Source organism: Diadema antillarum, unplaced genomic scaffold (genome assembly GCF_040938485.1).
Source record: "Diadema antillarum isolate AM-2024a unplaced genomic scaffold, OU_Dant_1.0 scf00000157, whole genome shotgun sequence".
Lineage (NCBI taxonomy): Eukaryota > Metazoa > Echinodermata > Echinoidea > Diadematoida > Diadematidae > Diadema > Diadema antillarum.
The window spans coordinates 867,331-890,458 of record NW_027271046.1 but is presented as its reverse complement, the minus strand read 5'-3'; the positions used below and the strand labels follow the sequence as shown (position 1 = coordinate 890,458).

At 37.0% G+C, this 23,128-nt stretch overlaps 1 protein-coding gene across 1 annotated transcript; it reads left to right on the top strand.

Annotated features, from left to right (window-relative positions):
• The first annotated feature begins 503 nt into the window (after window positions 1-503).
• LOC139722104 (uncharacterized) lies at window positions 504-20,551 on the top strand. The gene is made up of 13 exons (XM_071633424.1): window positions 504-695; window positions 1,336-1,521; window positions 2,796-2,847; window positions 3,573-3,705; window positions 4,860-5,013; window positions 5,880-5,949; window positions 10,397-10,532; window positions 12,304-12,457; window positions 16,766-16,809; window positions 17,433-17,701; window positions 18,832-18,917; window positions 19,917-20,042; window positions 20,384-20,551. Exons 1-13 carry the CDS (start codon window positions 516-518, stop codon window positions 20,549-20,551), a joined length of 1,758 nt encoding a protein of 585 aa, XP_071489525.1. The 5' UTR covers window positions 504-515.
• The last annotated feature ends 2,577 nt before the right edge of the window (window positions 20,552-23,128 follow it).

The window sequence follows — 23,128 nt, the reverse complement described above, 5'->3', positions numbered from 1 at the left end:
GCTGTTAGGGTCCAGATTAAGAGAGCAGAACTTCCTAGCCCTTTCGCACCCAATAGGCATAAACAAACTGTACTGCCGACGACAGATAAAAGGATTGTTGACGATACTCTCTAAATTCTTTAGACTGAGATGAGGGACCAAGCCAACATTAGAATGAAAATCTAAATCTCATGGATTGAAGAAAAAAAAAAACAATATTTTTCTCGATCTAATTTAGGATTGGTCTCTTGATTTCCAATCTAAGGAATTTAGAGAGTAACGCTGTAACGTTGCCGATTTGATTTTTTCTCGTTATCCAAATTATCATTATTACTTTTCCTACTAATAATGATAAAATAGTAACAATAATGATGATAATAATAATAACATTATTATTATTATCATTATTATTATCATTATCATTATCAGTGTTATCATTATCATTATTGTTATTATCATTATCATCATCATCATCATCATCATCATCGTTATCACCATCATTTTTTTTTCTCCCAGGAGACCAGTTTGATGTGGCCATGACTTCGGCAGACTTCCAGGCCCTGCTCTATTCGCGGGACCGACTAGCCCTGCTTCAGAAGGGACTCTCGGCCGTCCTTGGCGCCATGCAGTCCGTGCTCGCCGTACAGGACGACCTGGCGTCCGGCTCGATGCTCTGCCTCAAGTCAGCCGAACACGCTGAGCAGCTTCAACAAATCGTGAGTCTATTTACTAAATACCTCGCCTCAAATTCCTACATGAGTTGACTTGGATGTTCCTTGATTCTGCTTTAAATCATATTTTCTTGTTTATGCTTCCGCTGTTGATTTATTTTCCCTGTTTTTAGCGATCGCTTGAGTCATCCATTGACCTATACATTGACATTGTGTCTCCTACAATATAGTTGTGCTTTATCTTTCGGCTATAACGAAATTTTGATAAAACGAAAGAAAACTGCCGCTCCTGAGGACTTCGTTATAACGGAAATCGACTGTACTAATCTTTTTTTCCTATAACATATATATGACAAGTTTGATGCCTATCTACATTTCATCACATCTCACCTGGTTTTCCTGTGTGTAGTTTCTAACTTACCCATAACAGGCTGAAATAAACCGCATTAAACAAACGAAATGGGAAAACTCCAACGTGCCATCATTCTCATTTTTCTTCTCAACCTCAATGAAGTAACTGCTATTCCATTTCTATTCGTGTATCTTCGTTTTGTCCATCTTGTTTTGTGTTTCTATCTCTCCGCGTCTCATTGCATGCTTTGTCTACAAATTATTAATCAATTGAGTCTTTTACAAGTTGGTAATGTAGGCTAATTTGCACATTTTTTTTCTCTCGTTCTCAAAGGACAAAGACTGTTGGGAGAGGATACGCGTCGAACTGTTAGACGTTTTTAAGTCGTTTAAGAAGCGCCCATCTTTCCAGGATGACGCCATAAATGGAAACGACACAGACAAATCAGCTGCAGAATGTATCATGAGTCTAGCCGAGAAGGTTGATGACGTCAAAAAGGGACTTGACACGAGGTTAAAGGTGATTATACGTTTCTTAGATAGTTAAGGAATTCTAGTGTTGTTGAAGTTGCAGGGTAATAAATTTACTTTTTATTCAACTGTGGATACGTAATTTCAGCTAAGGCTACCCCTCCGAACACGAAAGATAGATGTTAATTGACTTTACGTATTTCATCATGTCATGTCAAGTGTGTCATGAACAACGGCAATAAACATAAAAAGAAAGAAAAGTAAACCAATCAAATGGACAGGCTGCCGATTCAGATTGTGAAATCATCAAAGTACAGCCTTGAAACACCTGACATCTTGTATATCCGTATAGTATCAAAACATGACGGCATACGTCTATATGAGCACCGCTGACAGCTATTATTCTCATTAACACACAGATGAGTCTAGTCATCATCGGCATGATCGAGACTGATTAGTCTTTTTCAACATGAGTATATGTCAGATAATGACGCAAGTGTCCCTCATACATGAACAGTTAAATTGATGGATGAATACAACACTCTATACATGAATTTTATGTTAATGGGCAAGCCCCAACCCTCTTTCCTTTGAAGAATCTTGGGTAGGAGCCCTTCAAAATCAATAGATTTTCTTGTGTTTGTTTCCAATCTATTTTCCATCTATTTTTTCTTTTTCTTTCAAAGCCAAATATGTGTTGGGCTGCCCCTGATGAATACAGCATAATACACATGTAGGACCTGGGCTACATGCACTGTTACCTTTTACAAGTATTATGGTAACTAAGAACAGTCGGCATTTTATTTTCAATATATACGTTGTTCAAAGTCCGAATTGTTAACTGTCAGTGTGTTTCTGATGAATCGGCTAACAGCTCAACATCAAAGGCCCGTGTTCTCACCGACGCATTGTGCGAATAACAACGAATGATAATAGGGCTAGATCCGTTATCGATTCATTACAGAAAGTTAAAGTTATCGAGGGGAGCGATATAACGCTATATATAGTTTAACTGTGTGGTGGTTTTGTGTGGTTACACGTGCGTTTTCAAGCTTGTGCCTTGTAAGCCACCTTAGCAATGATATAGCGAAATAGATACTGACGAAGAGATAGTGTGCATTTCCACTATATTGAAGTTGAAATTACATTAAGACATGTTCCTCAGTAACTTATTGTATTCTATCCGCTGACAAGCGCGCTGACGAGCGAAAGTGGTTTGTTTCACTCTTACTCGTTGCTTCATAATATTTGCCTTGTCTTTATACTTTCTCGATACAGTAATATCCTTTAATCTACATAATCTAAATTATGTTCGAATTACAGGTTACAGCTAAGAGGGAAGAGAACATGATCAAAGAAGTTAAACTATTACAAGGTAAGTGTCAGAATTAGAGAGTTTCACGCGAAAAAAAAAAAGAAACACACACACACGCACCACAGATATTTTCTTGATGATTTTTACATGCATGTGTGCCTTGCATTATACACGGGTAACGATAGACATAGACTCTATCGGTTTACTGTGCTACAGGACCTACTGCATGCTTTTGATCTCAAGACCATCGTTAGTCGAATGTGTATTTTTGTGAGTTGTTTTACATAATAGGCTATGCTGAATTGAAACTGCTTGAAATGGTTTGGGTGGTATATAGGCAGGCGGTAGGCTTAAAAAGCAATTCATTAAGGGGCCGTCTCCAATTGACTTAACCGGCTAATGATGTAAATAACTCATGATTAAACCAAACTGACAAATATTATGACCGTTTTGTATAAAGGAGAGACGCAATCAATGACAGAAACTTAGAGAAATTCATGGGAAGGGGTGTCGTCATTAAATGTCACAGCTTGATCAATCCATAACTGATTTGAGCTGAAGGTGATAAGTAATTCCGTCAAAATAACATTGCAATGAAGAAGAACTCATTCGTCAAAATGACTCGTACATTTCCTGTATACATCCACACAATCTGCCCGATGATACCATTAAAAATCCGAGAGGTTTCTTCCAATTGCATTCCTTAAAAATCATTTTACTGTTTTGTCTGCTATGTGGGTTATGATGGTTTAAAGTGTGCTGTTTTTGTTCAAATTTGTTTGCAGAGCAATTGTACGATGAGAGACAGCAGAACGTTGAACTGAAGTGGAAAGCTCAGGAAGCAACAGAGAATGCTGGGAAATACACGGTACCCGTCTTGCAGCAGCAGCTGAAAGAAAAACAAGAACAAATTGCACAGTAAGCTCTCCATATACACTCCCCAGTGTGTGGTGGCAATGCAATACTTTGCAGCATCTCACTGAGTTCAACATTGGTTTAATAATTAAGTTAGGAGTTTGACGCATGACTATTACAGCTATTAGACGTCAGTACTTTGAATATCAGACCCACAACTGTACAGTATGTCCCCCCCCCCCAAAAAAAAAAAATACAATCAAATTTTTGCATTGATAACACCCAATATGATTAAGATGTCTAAATGCTACTTCAGGGTCTTAAAATATAACATCTTAGCTCTATATTTTTAATGCAGAAAACCCCATTCAATTTGGTTAGGCGGTCACAGAGAAAAGTTGAATGTTGTAAAGCATTGATTGTTTAGCACTTGGATGCTTTTGTGTGTGAATACAATAGACAAAACTTGGAGGGAAGAGATTCTTGACATCCTCTACAAAATTTCTCAATTCTCTTTGACCACAGAAGCAAATCGAATTGGGATACCTGTAAGATGTGGGCAATGAGTTATAGTTTCATACCCTGAATTTGTATTTGGATTGATTCATTACTTTTAAAGATATCATTGTGGAGGGTTCCGTTGTATTTTTTTTTTGGGGGGGGGGGGGCATACGGTATTTGGACAATCCACCGTGTTCATCTATACAATCGAACCTGTTATTCACTGTCTTTGTGATCGAGTTAACACAAAGTCTTAATTGTTATACACCTGTAAATACAGTAAATATCCGCGTCCCAACACCTTTGCGTCACCATTAGAATATGGGGTAAGTATCGCGCAGACAAACACTATAGACGTACGCTCAAGATAGGAATATCGACTTGTTTCATTTGACTATAGGTAGTTGTAGTTAAACCTGGTAAATCTATCTAAGAAAATGCTGCAGATTCTAATATGGATGGCCTCAGCATATATAGGGCCTAAATCGATAACAAAGCATGGGCAAAAACGATATATATACCTATATAGTACTACCTCCGAGGACAACTAGCAGTGTGTGAACAGAAACCTCGTTCTACGTGAAAAAAACTTTTCGGGATTACCAGCAGTATGATCAAGCATCTTTGTCGTTGGCCCTATCCACCGATGCATTTCGCTGCTGTCATCATGATTTCATTGTCATCTGTATTATGTTCATGAATGTTACTTTGGATAGGCTGCAACGAAACGGCACAGTACAGCTGTGGGACAAGGAAAAGACAAAGTTGATGGAGGCGTCGAAGAAACGGGAAGAAAAACTCACCAAAGAGCTTGAGGAGATGACAACCAAGTACGAGGATATGAAGGAGAAACTGACGGAGAAATTAAGGGTAAGCTATAAACTACCATACTTGGCATAATAATGATGTTCGATTATAGCTTGACGCAAGAGAAAGAAAGTGGATGGAAGAGGGAACAGTGGGAGAGAAGGGGAGATAGAGATTGGATGTGTGTGTTTGTTTGCCTAGCTTCTGTCAAACTTTCGAAAATGAACGCGATTTTGCTATCGAATGGATGAAATGCAAATTGTTCTTGCATACTCTCTAAAAAAAATCGAGTGAAAATATTCACTTTTAAAAGAGTGAATACAAAAAAGAGTGAATTTCGAGTGAAATTGGAGTGAATTTTGAGTGAAAATGTTCATTTTCACTCATTTTGGAGTGACGTCAGGGATCAATCCAAAATCTTCGAGTGATCCCTGACGTCACTCCAAAATGAGTGAAAATGAGCATTTTCACTCAAAATTCACTCCAATTTCACTCTAAATTCACTCTTTTTTTGTATTCAATCTTTTAAGAGTGAATATTTTCACTCGATTTTTTTTAGAGAGTAGATCTTTTGAACACAATCATTTATAACCGTTTCAAGGAGACTTGTTTCGCAGAAAGCTCAGCAGTTTCTGTATCAGTTATGTATGAGTTATTACATTTTCAGCAATGACTTGCATGCTCGCATCTGTATCGTTGATAACCCAGCTGTCATCATAATGAATTTGATCATTGCAATTTTATTGTGGTGAAGCGGTTTCGTGTCATGTTATCAATCCACATTCCATTCATTGTTTTCTCAGAATAAATGTGTTATTGAACAATGGTGGCGGACAGTATAATTATTACAAAGCCCCGACGAAACACTGTCAGCCAATGAACTGACCTGTTATGTTTTGTTTATTTGTTTGTGTGTTTGTTGTTTTTAGGAAACGGAAGAAAAGTTGAAGATTCAGAAGATGAAAGACTCCTTGGATAAAAAGATCGTCAATAGAAATGGTATGTTGTTTTCCTTGTTAAACATTATATAAATCACTTTGACTATACCTTGTATCTCGCGTAATTTGATGTTACCAACTCCACTCTTTACAGTATACAGCGCTTCAGAAAGACAGCTTAACACTTACCCATATCGGTGGTCGTTTTAATTTTTCCAAATCATTGTTGCATTTTTTTACAAGTTTTTACAATGTAAGCTTAAATAGTCGTTTCTACAACGATTTTCATTAACTGCACAGATCTTTGAAATTACACACCTTGTTTTACTTTATTCTCGCTGCTGGACTGTTTTAAACCCCATTCATAAAGCTGAAGGAAAACACGAATTCTGGCTTTTATAGTATGTTCCAAATGCCCCTCATCCTTTGCAATAGCAGTGTGATTGTGTAAATGCAAAACAACTTTTTTTTTTCAATCAAGCAAACATTTGTGATTGTTTCAATATATCAAGATTTTTGATCATCATTTCGATTGGTTAACATTGTTTACTTGCAAGATGTGGGAGGAAGGTATGTTTATCACGTGCATTCGTTTTGTCACAATGTTTCGGAGGATAAAGCAACAATTATGTAAAATGTGACAAGATATGCCAAGATAAACACGTATATAGAAACCAGAAGAATCCTATGAGAGTGTTGACAGGTAGAATCTCAACACCAGGGTCTATCATAGTGCAGAATATCATTTTTGAAACATTAGTTTGAAATCGATTTGTGTTTTAATATAAACCTAATCAATCTTTCAAACTATGAGAGAATCTGCATGAACGTTAAAAGGCTAACGTATATCTGTAAAAGCATCCGTCGCAAGCTGAACATCCATATTAGAGGTTTTATCAATATTATTGTGATGAACTCCTAGCAATCCATTACATTATGAAGGAAACAAAGCAATAAAATAAGATGTTTGTATTTATTTCTTGTGTATCGGATAATAGATTGTAATTGGCGTTAAATTTCAACTTCTGTCATTATTTGTAGATTTTGCATACACCCCGTTTAGTCTGAGAGTAGACGGTAATATGCGTTTATGGCAGTGTTTTGTGGTATTTCTGTTAGTTTTTTTAAGTTTGGGGAATTTTGGAATCATGTTGGTTTGACTTGTATCTATACTTTTGGGTGCTATATATCATATCAAATGCTGGGTTTAAATAATGACAAGACACATGCACGCTCTCACACACATCATACACACTATGCACTCTCTCTCTCTCTCTCCCTTATTATGTATGTATGCGTGTGTGCATGTACACACACACACATACACACACACACACACACACACATATATATATATGTATATGTACATATATATATATATATATGTATATATATATATGTATATTTATAAACACGTATGTGTGTGTGTGTATGTGTATGAACATTAATGTAAATAATGTAGATGTATACCACACAGTATATTTCACAGCATTGAACAGGCACACAAGCACATTCTATCGATTAGTCAGCACACACATTTTCTCCTCGGCTTCCAAGAAGAATTTGTTTTTTTCTGTGATTGGCACGGATTGAATCACAATTTGATTATGTTTTTTAATGGAGCACTTTGTGTTTATGTACATAATACAAAGGAGTACACGTCGTATTGTAGCACGATACGTGACATTACTGGTATATTTCAGAGTCTGACGGCTGCTACAAAGGTCCTGTATTACGCCCGGCCTTTGGGCAAACAAGATTGTTGATCAGTTTCTGCCATCAAGTGCACACGTTCTTCAAAGAACCATATTTTCATTGCACTATATGCCAAAAACCTTTGTGATATTAGAATTAAGGTATTTGCAACAATAAACCTTTGGCTGACACTGTCCAACAATAGAAGAAATGAGAAGAGAGACGTCATTAGTGTCTCATTTTCTTTTCAATCAATAGTTCAGTGGATTCCAGTACCATAATCCTCACACTCATCTCTTTTCATGTATTCCTAGGAATATTGTGAGCCTTTTGAGGATCTGTTCGATCTTTTTGTATAGTGTGTGTGGTAAAACAATTGAAACTGTAAAACTGAAGTAGTAATCGGGATTTCTTCTAACCCCTTCTGACAGTTTCAAAATCCTTCGAGTCGCTCGCCAGTTCGTCGCCGGATTTGGCGGGAAGTTTATCAGGCAACTTACTGAGCGCTGGAGGCAGGTTACCGTGATATCTAGTTACCACTCGTTGCCGTCTGGTTTATCTCATAATAGTTTGCCATTTTTCTGCCCTGTAAGATCTATCTATTTTCATATTGAAAATGGTGGCAGTCTTTTGCTTTCCTCTTTCCAATCTTAATGGATCAAAATTCACTACTAGTATTCTTCTTCATTTCCTCTACATCTTTGGTTGGATTGTTTCTTTCATTTGTTTCAGGCTAAGTGGTTGTCATGGTGATGAGTCCGTGTGAATATCTAAATTAGCTGTGAGCGTTAATTAGCATTGTTTTCCATGCCGTGAATACCGTGAATGAACACAGTTGATTTTTCATTTGAAATAGTGTTAGCGATGACTTTCCAGTCTGCCGTATCTGTAGAAGTGTTTAGTTAATATAGGTATAGCCTGTAGTTGTTTATGTATACAGTTCATTTATTCATATAATCTATTTATCTATGTCATAATGAATTGTATACTTTGACTTGTTATCTTTTATCATACAATTATATCACACATAACACGTGACATTATATCACATAAAAACTAACGAAAGTTATAAAAGGCAAATTGATATGTTGCTATGTCAAATGTAAGAAAACTATTCAAGGTATCACACGTAAATATGGAAACTTATGATTGCGGCTTGAATTAACCGCATAGGTTATCTGAACATAGTTATGTTAATTTTTAATATTGTATGATATTATACAGTGTATAATATAATTCTATATTACATTACCCTATATCATAATAGTACATACCATAACATAATATATGTGAACTATAATGTATTGCATTTCTATATGACATCATGTCAAAATCATATATCATTAAAGATGGTTCGATTTCATTTTTGCGACATCAAAGTGCAAGAAAGCTTTTCAATAACTTATCCAAACCTTTGTAACATATGAATATGAATAAAACAAAGTAAACGCCAAAAGAAAAAAAGAAAAAGAAAATCTGAAAATGAATATACAGAATAAGTACAAATAACACGCCATTCCGTGATACCATTAAATTGGAGAACTGTCTCCTTTAGATAATACAAAACATTGATGGAATATATTCTTCTAAACATAGTGTCGCAGTTCATTAATTTGGCAATCGGGTCGACTCTTGGAACAGATGATGTACAAGTTTCTATACACATTTCACCATAGCCAAGAGTGTGTTGAAATGGTGGAAACAACATGGAGGCAATTTCACAACTTATATCATAAACATCTCATTCTTTTCTCTCGTTCTGATGTGTGACTAATGGAATAATGTGCCAAATGTGTTTTAGAGATTCGGGGTTTCTTGTTGTTGTGTTTGCCATTATTCTGACGGTGATTTAATTTCAAGCACGTCCGATATGCGTGGACATAGATTTACAATGTATTGTGTATAGCATTCTTTTGGGTTTTCCGTTCGAGCTCTATCTGCTGTGAAGGTGTGAGAAATATGTGGTGTTGGTATTATTTTCTTCGTCCACTTTGTTTTTGTTCTCACCAATATTGATTTGACAGTATATCAGGTTAATGCTTTAGTCTCACAGGTATTGCTTCTCGATGAGTATTATAGCTCTGAAGCGAAACACAAATTAACATGGAGCTACTACTAGAGATATAGATTTAAGGATGCATGCTATAAAGGCGGTATTGTCTGCACCTCAATATGAAAACGAGGTGATATTGGTTTTCAAACAAACTTTTGCCAAAAAAAGTGACTGACAGCAACCATTATGTTTGGCTCGCCTTATATGTCTACTCAGCGTACCGTATCAACTGATGCAGTGAGTCCATGCCCTCTGAAAAAAGAAGAAGGGAAATAAGTTAAAGCGGAGCAAAAAAGGAGAAACCGTTTTATCATAACTAGATATGAAAAAATAAACTCGACTTTGAATTTGTGTGATGATAATGATTATCAACCCGTTTTCAATAAGAAGTATGCAATTTCTCCAACGAAATTTCTAAGCTCAGCGTTACACCTTCCACCTTTCTTCTCTCTTTATCGGCCCATCTGTTTATCTTCCTACCAACATGTCTATTCATACCTATCTATATGTATGTATATATATATGTACATATATATATATATATATATACATATATTATATATACATATATATACATATATATCTGTATATATCTATCAATATACATTGTATCTATCTGCCTATCAATTACTTCTCTGTTTATGTATAGTTATAATAAAAATATTGTATTCATCTATCTATCTATCTATCTATCTATCTATTTTCTACCTATTTCTATCTATAGTCTACATAGTTAAATGTGTATTTCTATTTCCCAAAGACCTTGAGTTGGAGGTTGAGGGATTGAAGAGAAAGATCTACTCCATGGAGAAAGACATCAGACGATTGGAAGACGAGATCATCAACCAGCAGAAACTCGCCGTGGGTTGCTTCAAGGGGATCCAGAAAGACTTCAAGTAAGTTACCATCTTCATTAGATCAACTTCTGTTGGTTTGGTCTTCTATGCTTATAGATCTCTCAGGGCCTTCCAGCCTTGTGTGCTTCGTTTGTTTACTTTATATATCCAACTGTTCGAGATAAAACCTGCCTGCCTTAAACTGGCCATCCCTGGTTTGTTGATAAAAAGACAATAAAATCAGAGACATACGACAACACCTAAATGTATAATCACCAAGTACATGGCAGGCAAATATTGAATGATGGTTTCAAAATACAAATTGCATGATTTATTGAACGTGGATGTAATTATAGGACCTACTGTATAAATATGTGACCATCGCGAAATGAGAGCATAATGCTTGAAGCCTTTTATTGTTATTATGTTCTTATTCGCGTCTCTGGCATTCCTGATGTGATGAAGGCTGCGTGCACGAGAAACACATGCAACTATTTAACTACTGTATATATCATAGGCAGAGCTGAAAATCTTGGCAGCTAGTAGCATTTTTGTGCTGTGGTATGATTATAGCAGGTAACACCTTGTGAAATATGTGCGTAGAAGTCTTGCATTCTCAAATGTGCTCTTTACAAACCTATACACAATAAAAAAAGGGGGAAAGGTACGGGTAATTATTCTTCCTCGTTATTCTCCTACCAATTTGTTTGAATAAGATGACGATTATGATGGCAATGCAGTACTCTCCGCGTAATCGGGTATCGCTTAAACGGGTACTCCGTTTAATTGGGTAGTAACGTCAAAATCAGTTCCAATGCACATTAAAATCACCTGATAATCGGGTTGCCTCTCCGCATAAATGGGTAAATAATTTTCTTCTAATCGATTCTACCCTCATTTTATCGCAGTTATAACACTTTAAGGAATCATGAATGTCAAATTTACCACGGGTAATCGCATTCTCTGTCTATAATTTGCAAAGAAGACCGATCATTACACTTGGGGAGTGATTAAACATGAAAACACATATACCAGGGGAGTACCGACTTGCCACACGTAAACGAACATTACACAGTAGCTGACACTCACAATTGCATAGACAGAAGTTGAACACACTTGCGCTCCTCCCTTCCTCCGCAGCAACATTCACAATACAAATGTACGAGAAGTTTGCAACGAAAATCAGGCCATGCAACATCTCCATAATTTTGCTTTTCCCTAGTCACTTCTCGAAAAGTAACCCGACGTTCTACGTGTCTATAGTGCACGCAAAGAGACGTGTTCATTTCAGAAAACATCTGCGTGTTAGCGAGGAATCTATAGTCACAAAACAAAGTTTTCTGAAGACATATTTGTCCATAAAAAGAGTGTAAATTATTGCTCATGACTGAGCAAGTGTAAGGCATGTAGTATAATGTGCCGTGCAAGCACTCGTGTTAAGCATACAGTGTAGGTGTTTGGTGCAGTATGTAATGCATATATACACATAGTGTGTGTCAATTGTGAATGAGACGTGTTCTTCTGTTAATCGGGTACTCCGCTTTATCGGGTTGTAAGAAACGCTCTCCCCGAACCTACCCGATTATGCGGAGAGTACTGTACTGATGAAGAGGAAAGAAAAGGAGCGGGATGAAGAGAAGGAGATCTCTCCCCCTCTCTCCTCTCTTTCTCTCTCTCTCCCCCTCTCTCCTCTCTTTCTCTCTCTTTATAAGTGTATTGGTTGTTTTGCTTTGGCCATATATGTCATACGAAATCGTTGTAATGAGAAAAAGGAAATACGCAGCAGGTAAATCCAATTTTTCTTCACACTGACTTTCATTTTTGATCGTAGAATCTTGGTTGATCGGCAAGAAGAAGGGAAATTCAAGAAGATCGACGCTAAGAGATTTAAGAAAATCTTAAACGCCATCTACGACGGGGCAAAAGAAGGCCAACTGGACATCACTAAAGCTGATTTACCGCTTCACTATATCGCGCTGCCTGAGGTAATGTATAGACATGCACCTAACGGTTACATTGTGTTATTCCGAAGGCTCGTTATTCCGAGGGTTTGTTAACCTAAAAATGAAATAAGATTTGTTATTGCGAAGATTCATTAATCTGAAAATGAAAAAAAAAAAGACTCGTTATTCCGATGGTATATGTTAATCTGAAAACGAAATGAAGTTCGTAAAATTTTGAAGGTTCGTTGATAAGCACCTTATTTCATATTTGGGTTGACGAACCTTCGGAATAACGAACATTGTTTCATTTTGTGGATTAATGAATCTTCAGAATAACAAAGCTTCAGTATAACTATACGCCCCGCACCTATAACAAGCAATCGAAAAGTTAGCAAACCATTAAGAATGTGACAAGGTGTGAAGAATCAAATTCCACTCGAATGCTAACGAAATACGAAGATACGAAGATTAAGAAAATCTAACACCAGTCTGTGATGATTGAATTGCGATTGTTTAACTGTTTCATAATGCTGTATTTCCTACATTACAAATTGGAGTTTTAAGCACAATTCGAGTGTTATAGTCAAAGCGGATAATAGTCCAGGCTAGAAGGCACCCAACCTTGTTTTTTGATATATACAATGTTTTTTGATGGTTTCTTGTCAATTCGAGGGTGCTGATTCCAAATCCGATTGATGCCACTCGCGTAACCTTGAGCATTTTCGGCAAAATGCAAAAATCCAAAATGGCCGCCAGATATGCTAATTCGGCCGTGATAAACACAACAATGTGCATTATATGACCAATTATTCCACCAAACTTCGTACATTATTGTTCCTAGAGTTACTCCATCTGCATTTGCAAGCGAATTTTCATTTCATATAGGTTCATTTAGCATTTAAAGCTCATTTTTGTATTCAAAATGGCCGCCATTCCTATGCTTATGTACTATATGAATGGCAAAACATATGCATGGAAATATAGAACAAATTTACTGTATTTCCAGTCCCTTACCTACGCTATCATAAAGTTTTGTATGTGCAATATGTTGGGTGTCACTTACAATATATAGGGGGCTACATTATGAGCATTTAATATTCATAAGCCTTACGATGTTGAACACAATTTCTTATATATTTCATTTTGTCTCAACAAAAGTCTCAACAATATATATTCACTAACGTCTCGCAAAGAATGAATATACCATCATAGTCTACATGCCGGTTGAATATAAACATGTAATACTAACACAATATATCAAGGAGCCTAGATACATGGTATTTATCAAATAATGTTGAACATGGAGGGGAAGCTAGAAAGCAAAGCTTGTAATATGCATTCCCCTAAAACCATATTAACAAAGTACAGAAAAATCCTATACAGTAAGTGCAGAGATACATGGTTGCAGACAAAAACACATCGGACATTAATGGCATAACTAAAAACCCTTTACATTGTAGATTTTTTTTTTCCAGCAAGGAGTTGGGGGGGGGGGGGGAGGGAGCAGTCCTGAGGCGAGTTCGAAATGGATCATAATCTCCATCACTTTGATATGATTTAATTTAGAAGTGCCGCCTTGATATTATCGAGCAAACCTGATTTTCTTCTTGAATTAAAACAACAACAAAAACTGTTGAAGGCATAAACGAAACCGTCCTAATGCAATACCGTACAAACTGTTCATTAAACATCAACCAAGGAGCAATGTGAGATACCTCTTTCAGTTCTCTCACAGTAAATGTTCTCAGGTGTTGATAATACATGTATACACTTTGACATCATGATCTCATTCAGTGTTGTCTTAAAACTAAAACTGTCATTTTTATTGTCTTTAAAGAACCCTTAATTTAATTGTATGTTTAGCAGCAGGCGACATCAGCCCCAAGTTTGCAGAATTCTCAGGCTAAAGATGCATATTAGTCCTGCAATTGTTTTAATTGCAACCACATCTGGTGATGTTCAGCACTTCCTCAGGGGTCAGAGGGCGATTATTTGCCATAGAAACAGGATGAAGACATGAAGACTTGCTTGATCACCACCCGTTGAAGCCCTGTGGCTTTTGTTGCCAGGCCAGAGATAGTGTTGTCGGTAACTTGGGTAGTATCAGAGATGACATCAGACCAGCATCTGCACCAACCTGTTTTGGGGTCAAAGCTTTCAAGTTACAGTAGGGAAATCTATAGGCTTGTGGGATTTCAGGCGCATTATATGGCAGGTTGTTCAAGGGGGCATTTCATGAAGTGTTTTGTCAGATCTTTTCTTTTTTACAAACTGTTATAAGCTATTAAATCCTTGCATCTGATTGGCTGAGAGCAAATTTGTCAGACAAATTTGTCCGACAAAATGCTTCATGAAATGCCCCCCCCCCCCATGCTATCGTGTTTGGAAGGTCAAGGTATGCGTTGACGGCACTGGTGACACTTGCCATCCTTTCCTTCCAGTGTGAGGGAGAGTGATTGAGTGCCAGTGAAGGAGGGTGGACTTCCTTAGCCTATGCTTGGAAGGCTTGCCACAGAGGGCTGTCTTGAACATGGCGTTGGCAAGATGGTTACTAAGATGGAAGGCATGGATCTGATGATAATCTAATAAAGGTTGGGGCAAAGTCTCCAGAAGATGAAGTACTCCACTATTGTCTTGAGATGGGTCAGTATTCGGCTCATGTCATCCAAGGACTTTAACCCTGAGACGTAAAGGCAAGATCATCTGCAAACTTCCTACGTGAAGTGAATGTAATGTCACCACATATATGTTAAAAAGACCTCTAGTGGAGTTAATTTACATCCACCATTAAGGAGGCCATCATTCAGAGTCCTAACACAGCTGGTCTGGTTACCGAGAGCAATCCTGAATCTGAAGATTAAAGACAAGCAGTGTGAAGTTGTTATAACACTGCTTTCAGAATAAGGCAGCACTGTACAGATCTCAGAGTCTCCCTCGATATCATAGGCCTATACTCAAACACATTCACTCCGAAAAAAAAAACCGTGGTAAAATTCATCTACCATGTTCATCTGGGTTAACATCAAAAACTTTGGGGCATTGTCTTCATTTCAGAGATTTGACAACAGGAAGTGAGGTGGTCCCTTTTTCCACTTTCCCCTGCCTCATGTTCTTTCTCGGATGAGGGGACTGAAAAGTTTGTATAATATCGCTTTTAGATAATGTAGAACAGGACAGTTAATTGGAAATTTCATTTGTGTCATCATCTAGGATTCAGCCTTTTAATTCAGTAAATCAGAATGAATATTTTGATGTTGAACATCTCAAGGCAAGTAAGTATCAAATGTTCATATCTTATAATTCCTGATAAACGATCTTGATGTTGGCGTCAATTCAAGTTTTGGTGGATTTTTCCTAATACCTAGGGAAAATTTCAGGTTGAGGTAGCAAATTTGGATGTTTGCATAAAAAAATAAAACAGCCTTTGTTAGTAACAACCTTCTGATTTATAATCAGCACACAAATTGGTAAACAGTGTACCTGAGTGACAGAAAAAAAATGAAATTTGTTTATTTCACAAGCTCTGCCGTTCATATTGTGCAGGGGTATATGAGTGGCGTCCATTTTGAAGTTTTGTATTAAGAAGAATATAATAAGCCTAAAAACAATAAACTTTCTGTTTGTTTGCTTTTTTGTTTGCTTGTTTTGCTAGTGGCACTCATCAGATTTGCATTGCACATGCAAAACTTGATAAAAGCGTAGGTTTGTGACTGGAAATTCGTCTTCTATTTCTATGCATATTTTTTGCCATTTATATAGTACATGAGTATAGGAGTGGCGGCCATTTTGAATTGAAAATAAGCTTAAAATACTAAATGTACCTCTTCAAATGAAAAATTTCTTGCATGTGCAAGTAGAATTACTCAAGGAACAAAAATTTTAAAAACTTTGATGGAATAATTTGTCATAAAATTGACATAACTGGGATTATCATGGCCAAATTAGCATATCTGGCGGCCATTTTGGATTTTTGCGTTTTGCCGAAAATGCTCAAGGTTACGCGAGTGGCATCAATCGGATTTGGAATCAGCACCCTCGAATTGACAAGAAACCATCAAAAAACATTGTATATATCAAAAAACAAGGTTAGGCGCACTTTCTATGGAGCCTAGCCTGGACTATAAGGCAATCCAGAATGTAACATCAACAATTACAGTTTAAAACATGATGGTTGAACCAATATTATACTTTTATTCCTGTCCCGTGTTAAACTATTGCTAGACACGTTGCTTCAGTGCTGGTATACTATGCCAGAGTCAAAACAGTGCTGAATTACATGTATCAGCAAACAAACAAACAAAGGTGTATACTATTTTCAAGTTTGCTGAAATTTTGTATTTCTCTCCATAGGATCTCACTGGACACCCCATAAAGAAGAGCATAGGAAAGTCACTGTAAGTTTTGTTTTCTTATGATGATTATATTCATGATTCAAACAAGAATTCGCTGTCCGGATAAAGTTATGAGGAATAACAGTAATTAGGCAGACTTATCAGCTCAGATAATATGGAAGTTCAAAATAATTATTATGACCCTTCAGAGTTCGTAAATCAGTATGAAATATGAGTTCAATTTTGTATCTCGATGAATTTTGTCTTCACAAATATCAACTGAAAAAAAAACCTTCACTGCTTCGAGAGATTTATTTCTGTCATGGGAATTGTACAGTTATTTCTACTCTATGACTCTGAAAAGTATTTTTTTTTTCGTTCATTTTTATCTGTCTTTTCACCTACCTGGCATAATGGCATCTAAACTCTGTGTCTCGGTATCATAAAATTACCTCCGAAATTGTCTGACGTCAATCTCTTCTTCAGTAGGAATGACCTGGATTGACAATTTCGGAGGTAAAAATCTGGTATACTGAGATCATAGGTTTCGTGCAGTATAAATGTCTATGATATACATCACCATTGCTTACAATATCTATTCATCTGTTTAATATATTATAATATACGCAGTAGTCCATGTTCTCAGATATGTTGTTTTAAAGTGCCTTTCTTCTCCCATGTTACAGAGTACTGAGGCCGGTAGTTCGACACCATCTCATACCCCTGCAGGACAGCGAAAAGTCCAATTCCAATACGGCATCGCCCGAGCCTAGCCCGCCGGGAAGCCCGCGGACGAAGGACTCCGACAGGCGGCTCCAGCCCATCGACGGCTCCGAGATGGAGGAGTCCGAAGAGAGGGACGTCCTCGGGGCGGGGCCCGAGAAGGCGTTCAAGAAGGCCGAGGCGGTGAAGAAGAGGCGGGAATCCCGTGTGCTCCTATCTCCAACTCAACTGCGTAGGTTACACCATAATACTTCACGGATAGAGGCGGATCCATTCCGAAATGGGAGGGGGGCTTTATGAAATGAAAAGGGGTGCACGCGCCCCCTCTATTTTTTTTTTGTTTCTTTTGTTTTAACAAAAATAAAGGGGGAAGGGGACGCAAGCCCGGTGCGCCCCCCCCCCCCCCTCCCCATCTGCCACTGACGGAGTTGTGGAAGGGAAGGTTATTTGGGGTAAAGTTGGAGGAGTCGGGCACAATGTGCCTGGTTGATACCGTTTGCTCACTATTGCTAGTAACATTATCAATATACTCAGTGGATGACGAACCAGCAAAAGGATCACATGACAGAAATAAAAGAAAGGGAATTCCTTACAGACAGGTTTATAAAGAGCAAAATAAAAAGATGGAAGAATCCCGAACAGAAGAAAAAGTATAAGAAAATGAGGAGATCTGATAGAAATACCGCAGAGAAAAAAAAAGACAATAGAATGGAAGAAATAAATGCGAAAAAAATGAGAAGAGAAAAAATGAGATGCGAAACGGCTTTCCATCTATTATAAACTCGTCTTTGGCGTCTTTTCTTCGTCGCTATAAATACTATAGGATGGCCTATGTAGGTTGAGTATGCTATATTGCATCTAGTCTTTCAGATTCCTGTTGTTATGGACAACAATAGAGAATGGTTTTTATCCGGGATTTTTTTTTTTAAATCTGCGACTGTCAAATCCTATACTTCAATAATATACAAACAATGCAAACAACATTGATGACAAAAAATGTGGGACGTCGATTTTCCCCCCGTTTTATCCCTGCATGGGTCCCATTTCATAAAAGGTCGATAATATAACAATTCTTGCTGGAATGACAATTGTCATGGTAACGACAAGAATCGAGCTTCCTGATTGGCTGTTGCTATTGGAAGTTGCCATTCCAGCAAGAGTTGTCATCCTAACATCTTTTATGAAACAGGGCCCTGATCTCTATGGAACAGAGATCAGTGGTTATTTTGCCTACAAATATATTGCAATCGAAGTCGTGTTTGCGCCATCTCCTTCTCACCCTATATTATACCGTTTTATGAGCTCACCCGAGAAAAAACTATTTCTTACTTACATAAAGTGTATGACTATCTCTCTCCTCAGCTCATCCAGATCTGGTCGACCTGAGCAATGGTCATCTGAACATCGAATTGGCAGCAAAGTATTTCCCGGAATTGACGGAACGACAGGTGAGGACACCCTTTCTATAGAGCTTTGTGATTACCTTTCACTACGTGTTGATCCCTTCAGGCGTATATTGAATAGACACCGACAGGGGACTTCATAAAATTTGATGCTCTTCTTGCTACACTATTTCTGTCGTATAAGGTTACGAACAAAAAAGTGTATATGTGCGAATTTCTTCACTTTGTCTCCCTCTACAAATTAAATTTGTTAAGATCGCAACTGCTGATCTGTAAATTAACAAACATGTCGGAAAAAAGGAACCAGTGGGACTCGAACCTGTCATCTACTGCTTTCCGGGCAGCGACACTACCACCTTTCTTTCTTTCTTTCAGTTAAAAAAGCGTATACTTTCTCACTTCCATAGTCCTATCATCAATGTGTGTGTGTGTGTGTGTGTGTGTTTATAATGATTTTTTTTTAGATTCTACTTTGGATATGTCCTCTTGTTAACGCGTTATTCGTAACGTTTTATATAGTATTCGATCATTTCAATTGATTATCGATGTATAAATGACACATGTTCCGTCTGTCTCTAATTCATTTCAGATAAGGTCTATATTGTCCTGTGACATCCGGGCTAGGAAGTATAGCCTGGATTCTTTTATTTCATCTACACTTTGTTTATCAAAATGACAAAAATAGAAATTAGGACAATTCCATGATACTGAAAACGATTATATTTGAGGTGGTGGTATCAATGCTTGTTACAGTTATCATCATGATCGTTCAACTATTATTAACATCATTATAATATCAGTTGTATTGATAGTGACAATGCAACCGTCACTAAAACCAATGATGGGTGTGATCTCTTTGACATGGCATAGCAGATACAGTAACAGAAATATCACATCATTAAAAAAGTGCGACACACAATATATAGCAAATTGCGCATCAAAGAATGGACACTAAAGCATATCTATCATGTATATCTGCTATACACCACAGAGCAATAAAGGCACCGTTACAATACTTGTGTTGTTGTTTTTTTCCCTTACCAGATCAAAGACCACTTCCAGCAGTTCAAACAGTACGACACCAGCGACGATCTCATGCTAGACTTTACCGAAGTCGTGAGGGCCATTCATTCGACTGTGGGCAATTTCTACTCTGCGGCACAAATCAAGGTAGGGGAAAATTTTAGGCAAGGGCAAAAAGAGGTTGGGTCTCGATTGTTTATCTGTCATTGGTGATCGATAAGTAGAGATGTACGAATATGTTTTGCGTATGTGAGAAAGCAAAACTACGCGAAACGTGGAGATTGAAACAAACAAACAAACCAAAAAAATATCGTATTATTACCGAAAATATTTGACACATGTTGCATTCTGATGTGAGATGTTTCTTATGAAAATGGAAAGTCCTGTCAACGACCGATAATGGAACATAATGATGATGCTATATATACTTTTTAGAAATTGCTCATGGCTGGTAGATTGACTGCATTATGTGTTTTGTTCAAACGCAGGAAGCGATGCTCGAAATCGATGCTGACGGTAATGACACCGTGGATTTCTTCGAGTACCTGACGATCGCGCTCATGGTGACGAACAAGCGAGGCCGATCCGAAGTCTTCCGAAGTGGAATCGTGAAACACGGCGGACAATCCGTATCCCGATTATGTACGATTCAGTGATCCACAAACCTCTTCAGAGCAGCTGCTGCAAAGACTCTCGTCATGTTGACATTGATAGATATCACGTGCTAGCATTGCTTTTCGTTCTGTTTTCCCGATCATTTGAGAAGAAAACTTTCGGAGCACGTCTTGTCTTTGAATTGTCAGTTTCATTGACGCGAGTGAACTTATGTAGCTATAGGAGTAGCAGGTTTTTCACACTGTATTCTAGGCAATTACCAAATCGACAACAGGCGGTGCTGTGCATATAAAGAAAAGTCAGGCAAGATGAAGAAAATACAGAAAGGGATATCGTTTAACACTGCGGCTGCAATGCCAGACTTTTGCCCACATTGCCAGCCTCTCATTCAGGTATATAACTAGCGCTTCCGTAGAATAGCTTCTTCGACTTAATTGGGCGATCGTGAACTTGTGAATGAAAAAAAAATAAAAAAGATTGTAACCTCAGTATGTATCTGCGTGTATAATACTGGAGAAATGTTGGATGTCTACCCAATAGAAGCGTTAGAGTCTTGTCTTGCCTTATTTTAAAAATAAGACTTATTTCTCAGCAGTGTAGCATGACCAGATTGCCAAATATGCATATCTCATGACCAAAGAAATGTCCTCTCTTCTTGGACTTTGAAAGAAATGCAATATGATATATGGAAAAACATGTACATGGATTTTTCATGCGTTTTGACAGGAACTTTTCTTCACTATCTAATTGTAAGTATAATCTATATTCTTTAATCTTTGCACACAAAAAACTTGAGTTTAAAATAGATTTATTCTTTATAACTGCGGATGTCAATTGATAGAATAGAACTCGTATTTAATTCTAATCCCATCGAAATCATATTTCCATACTCTTTCCCTTATACGACTAGTTTAAATGCATATCATCAGCGAGTCGAGCGTTTGTTAGCTTAATTCTGGATAGCTTACACGTTTTCCCATGTACTCCCTTTAAATTCTTTTGAAAGTCACGGCAAGTACGCCGAAGCAATTTTGTATTGCTTGCCATGGTCAATTCATAAATACAAAGCCAGTCTCTGTTTCTATCGAAGCTCTCTGATGTTGTTTGAGAGGAAATTAAAAAAAAAATGAACACCTTGTACCACAGAACGTTCTCTTTTAGCGCTTAGTGAACGTGTCTCCAACTTAAAAGGAAATAAACATATCAGTTTGATGACAACGTGGTATTTTGAGCTGATGCAAGCTTATTGCCGATGTCACATTTCATGCTGCCATGATATCTATTTTGAGATATGAGATTTCTTCAGTTTGTCTCCCCCTGTACAAATAAAATTTGCAAGATCGCAACTGCTGATCTACATTTTTAGCAATATCTATTTATCTTTCTTTCTTCTTTTTTTTTTTTTGAACGGAGTTTACGATATATTTCATCAGCTTAAGACTAACAACATGAACAATGACAGTAACAATATTGGCCCAGGTTATCAATTCATAATGATGCAATACTAATAATAACCATGATTGTAATTTTAGACATCATGTTATTATGGTTTTCCGAAAAAAAAAGAGGAGTAGAACAGGTTTGATTTATAGAACATATATCACATGCTTCATCAAACAAGTGTCCCGATGTCAGCTGTTAACAATCACACAAAAAAAGATATGTCCCAATGTAATTTACACTTTACTGCTGACAAATGTGCTTCACATATTAATTACATACTTAATTAAATTGGTATCCAGAAGAAAAATAACAGGGATAACTGAACTGCAAAATGGTGACGATGAGTAGATCAATGTAAATCCATGGTAGTATGCCTACATTAGTACATGTATCATCATTGTTTGTTTGTTTTTAAGTTATAAAAAATGACATTTTTCATAACTTTTTAAAAAACATTTTTTGGTTATTGGTCGAAGCCTTTGCGGCATTCAGTCCTAGAATGTTGATACTCTTAAATTGCATATTCATCCATATTTACATTTTTTTTTTGCATCACTGTATATTTGTGACAGATGATGTGTCGAAATAAATATCTTATTCCTGTTATCATGAGATATTTTCATTTACTTGAACCAATAATCTGTCCTAATTATTCCACTTCATAATTTTATGTTTTTCGTTTCTACATCAGGCATTCAAATTTGCTTGAAAAACGAAGTTGTGAGAAGTGTTAGACTGCCGATGTATTGCAAGTTTGTATCATTTAGAAACAAGTGTACAAATAAACTGCATATTTATTCTGTACAGTGATGTCACACAAAATATTTTGTGAATAATAAATAGAATGCTCATACATAATTATCCTATTGAAGTTTTCTATTTCATTTGTCGTGATGTGTGCTGATGCCGCATTTAGGAGTATATATACTTCTCATCAAACACGTCTAATAATAGCAGATTTCATTGCCATGTATTACTTGCAGTTTTTCATGTCTTGATCTTAGCATCCACTCAATTAATAGAATATAATATGTGATTTAAAAAGAAATACAAACTGATTTTGGCTAGTTGACCAAAAAACAAGCAAAACATGCACGTGTGTAGACACACAAATGCAAACGCAAACACACACATGCACGCACACACACACACACACACACACACACACACACACA

What these genes read in the sequence shown, in the direction of transcription:
- LOC139722104 (XM_071633424.1), top strand. Translation starts at nt 516, where the DNA reads ATGACTTCGGCAGACTTCCAGGCCCTGCTCTATTCGCGGGACCGACTA. An exon ending in GGGATCCAGAAAGACTTCAA is followed by an intron (nt 10,533 to 12,303) that starts GTAAGTTACCAT and finishes TTTTGATCGTAG; the next exon opens with AATCTTGGTTGATCGGCAAG. An exon ending in CGGAATTGACGGAACGACAG is followed by an intron (nt 18,918 to 19,916) that starts GTGAGGACACCC and finishes TTCCCTTACCAG; the next exon opens with ATCAAAGACCACTTCCAGCA.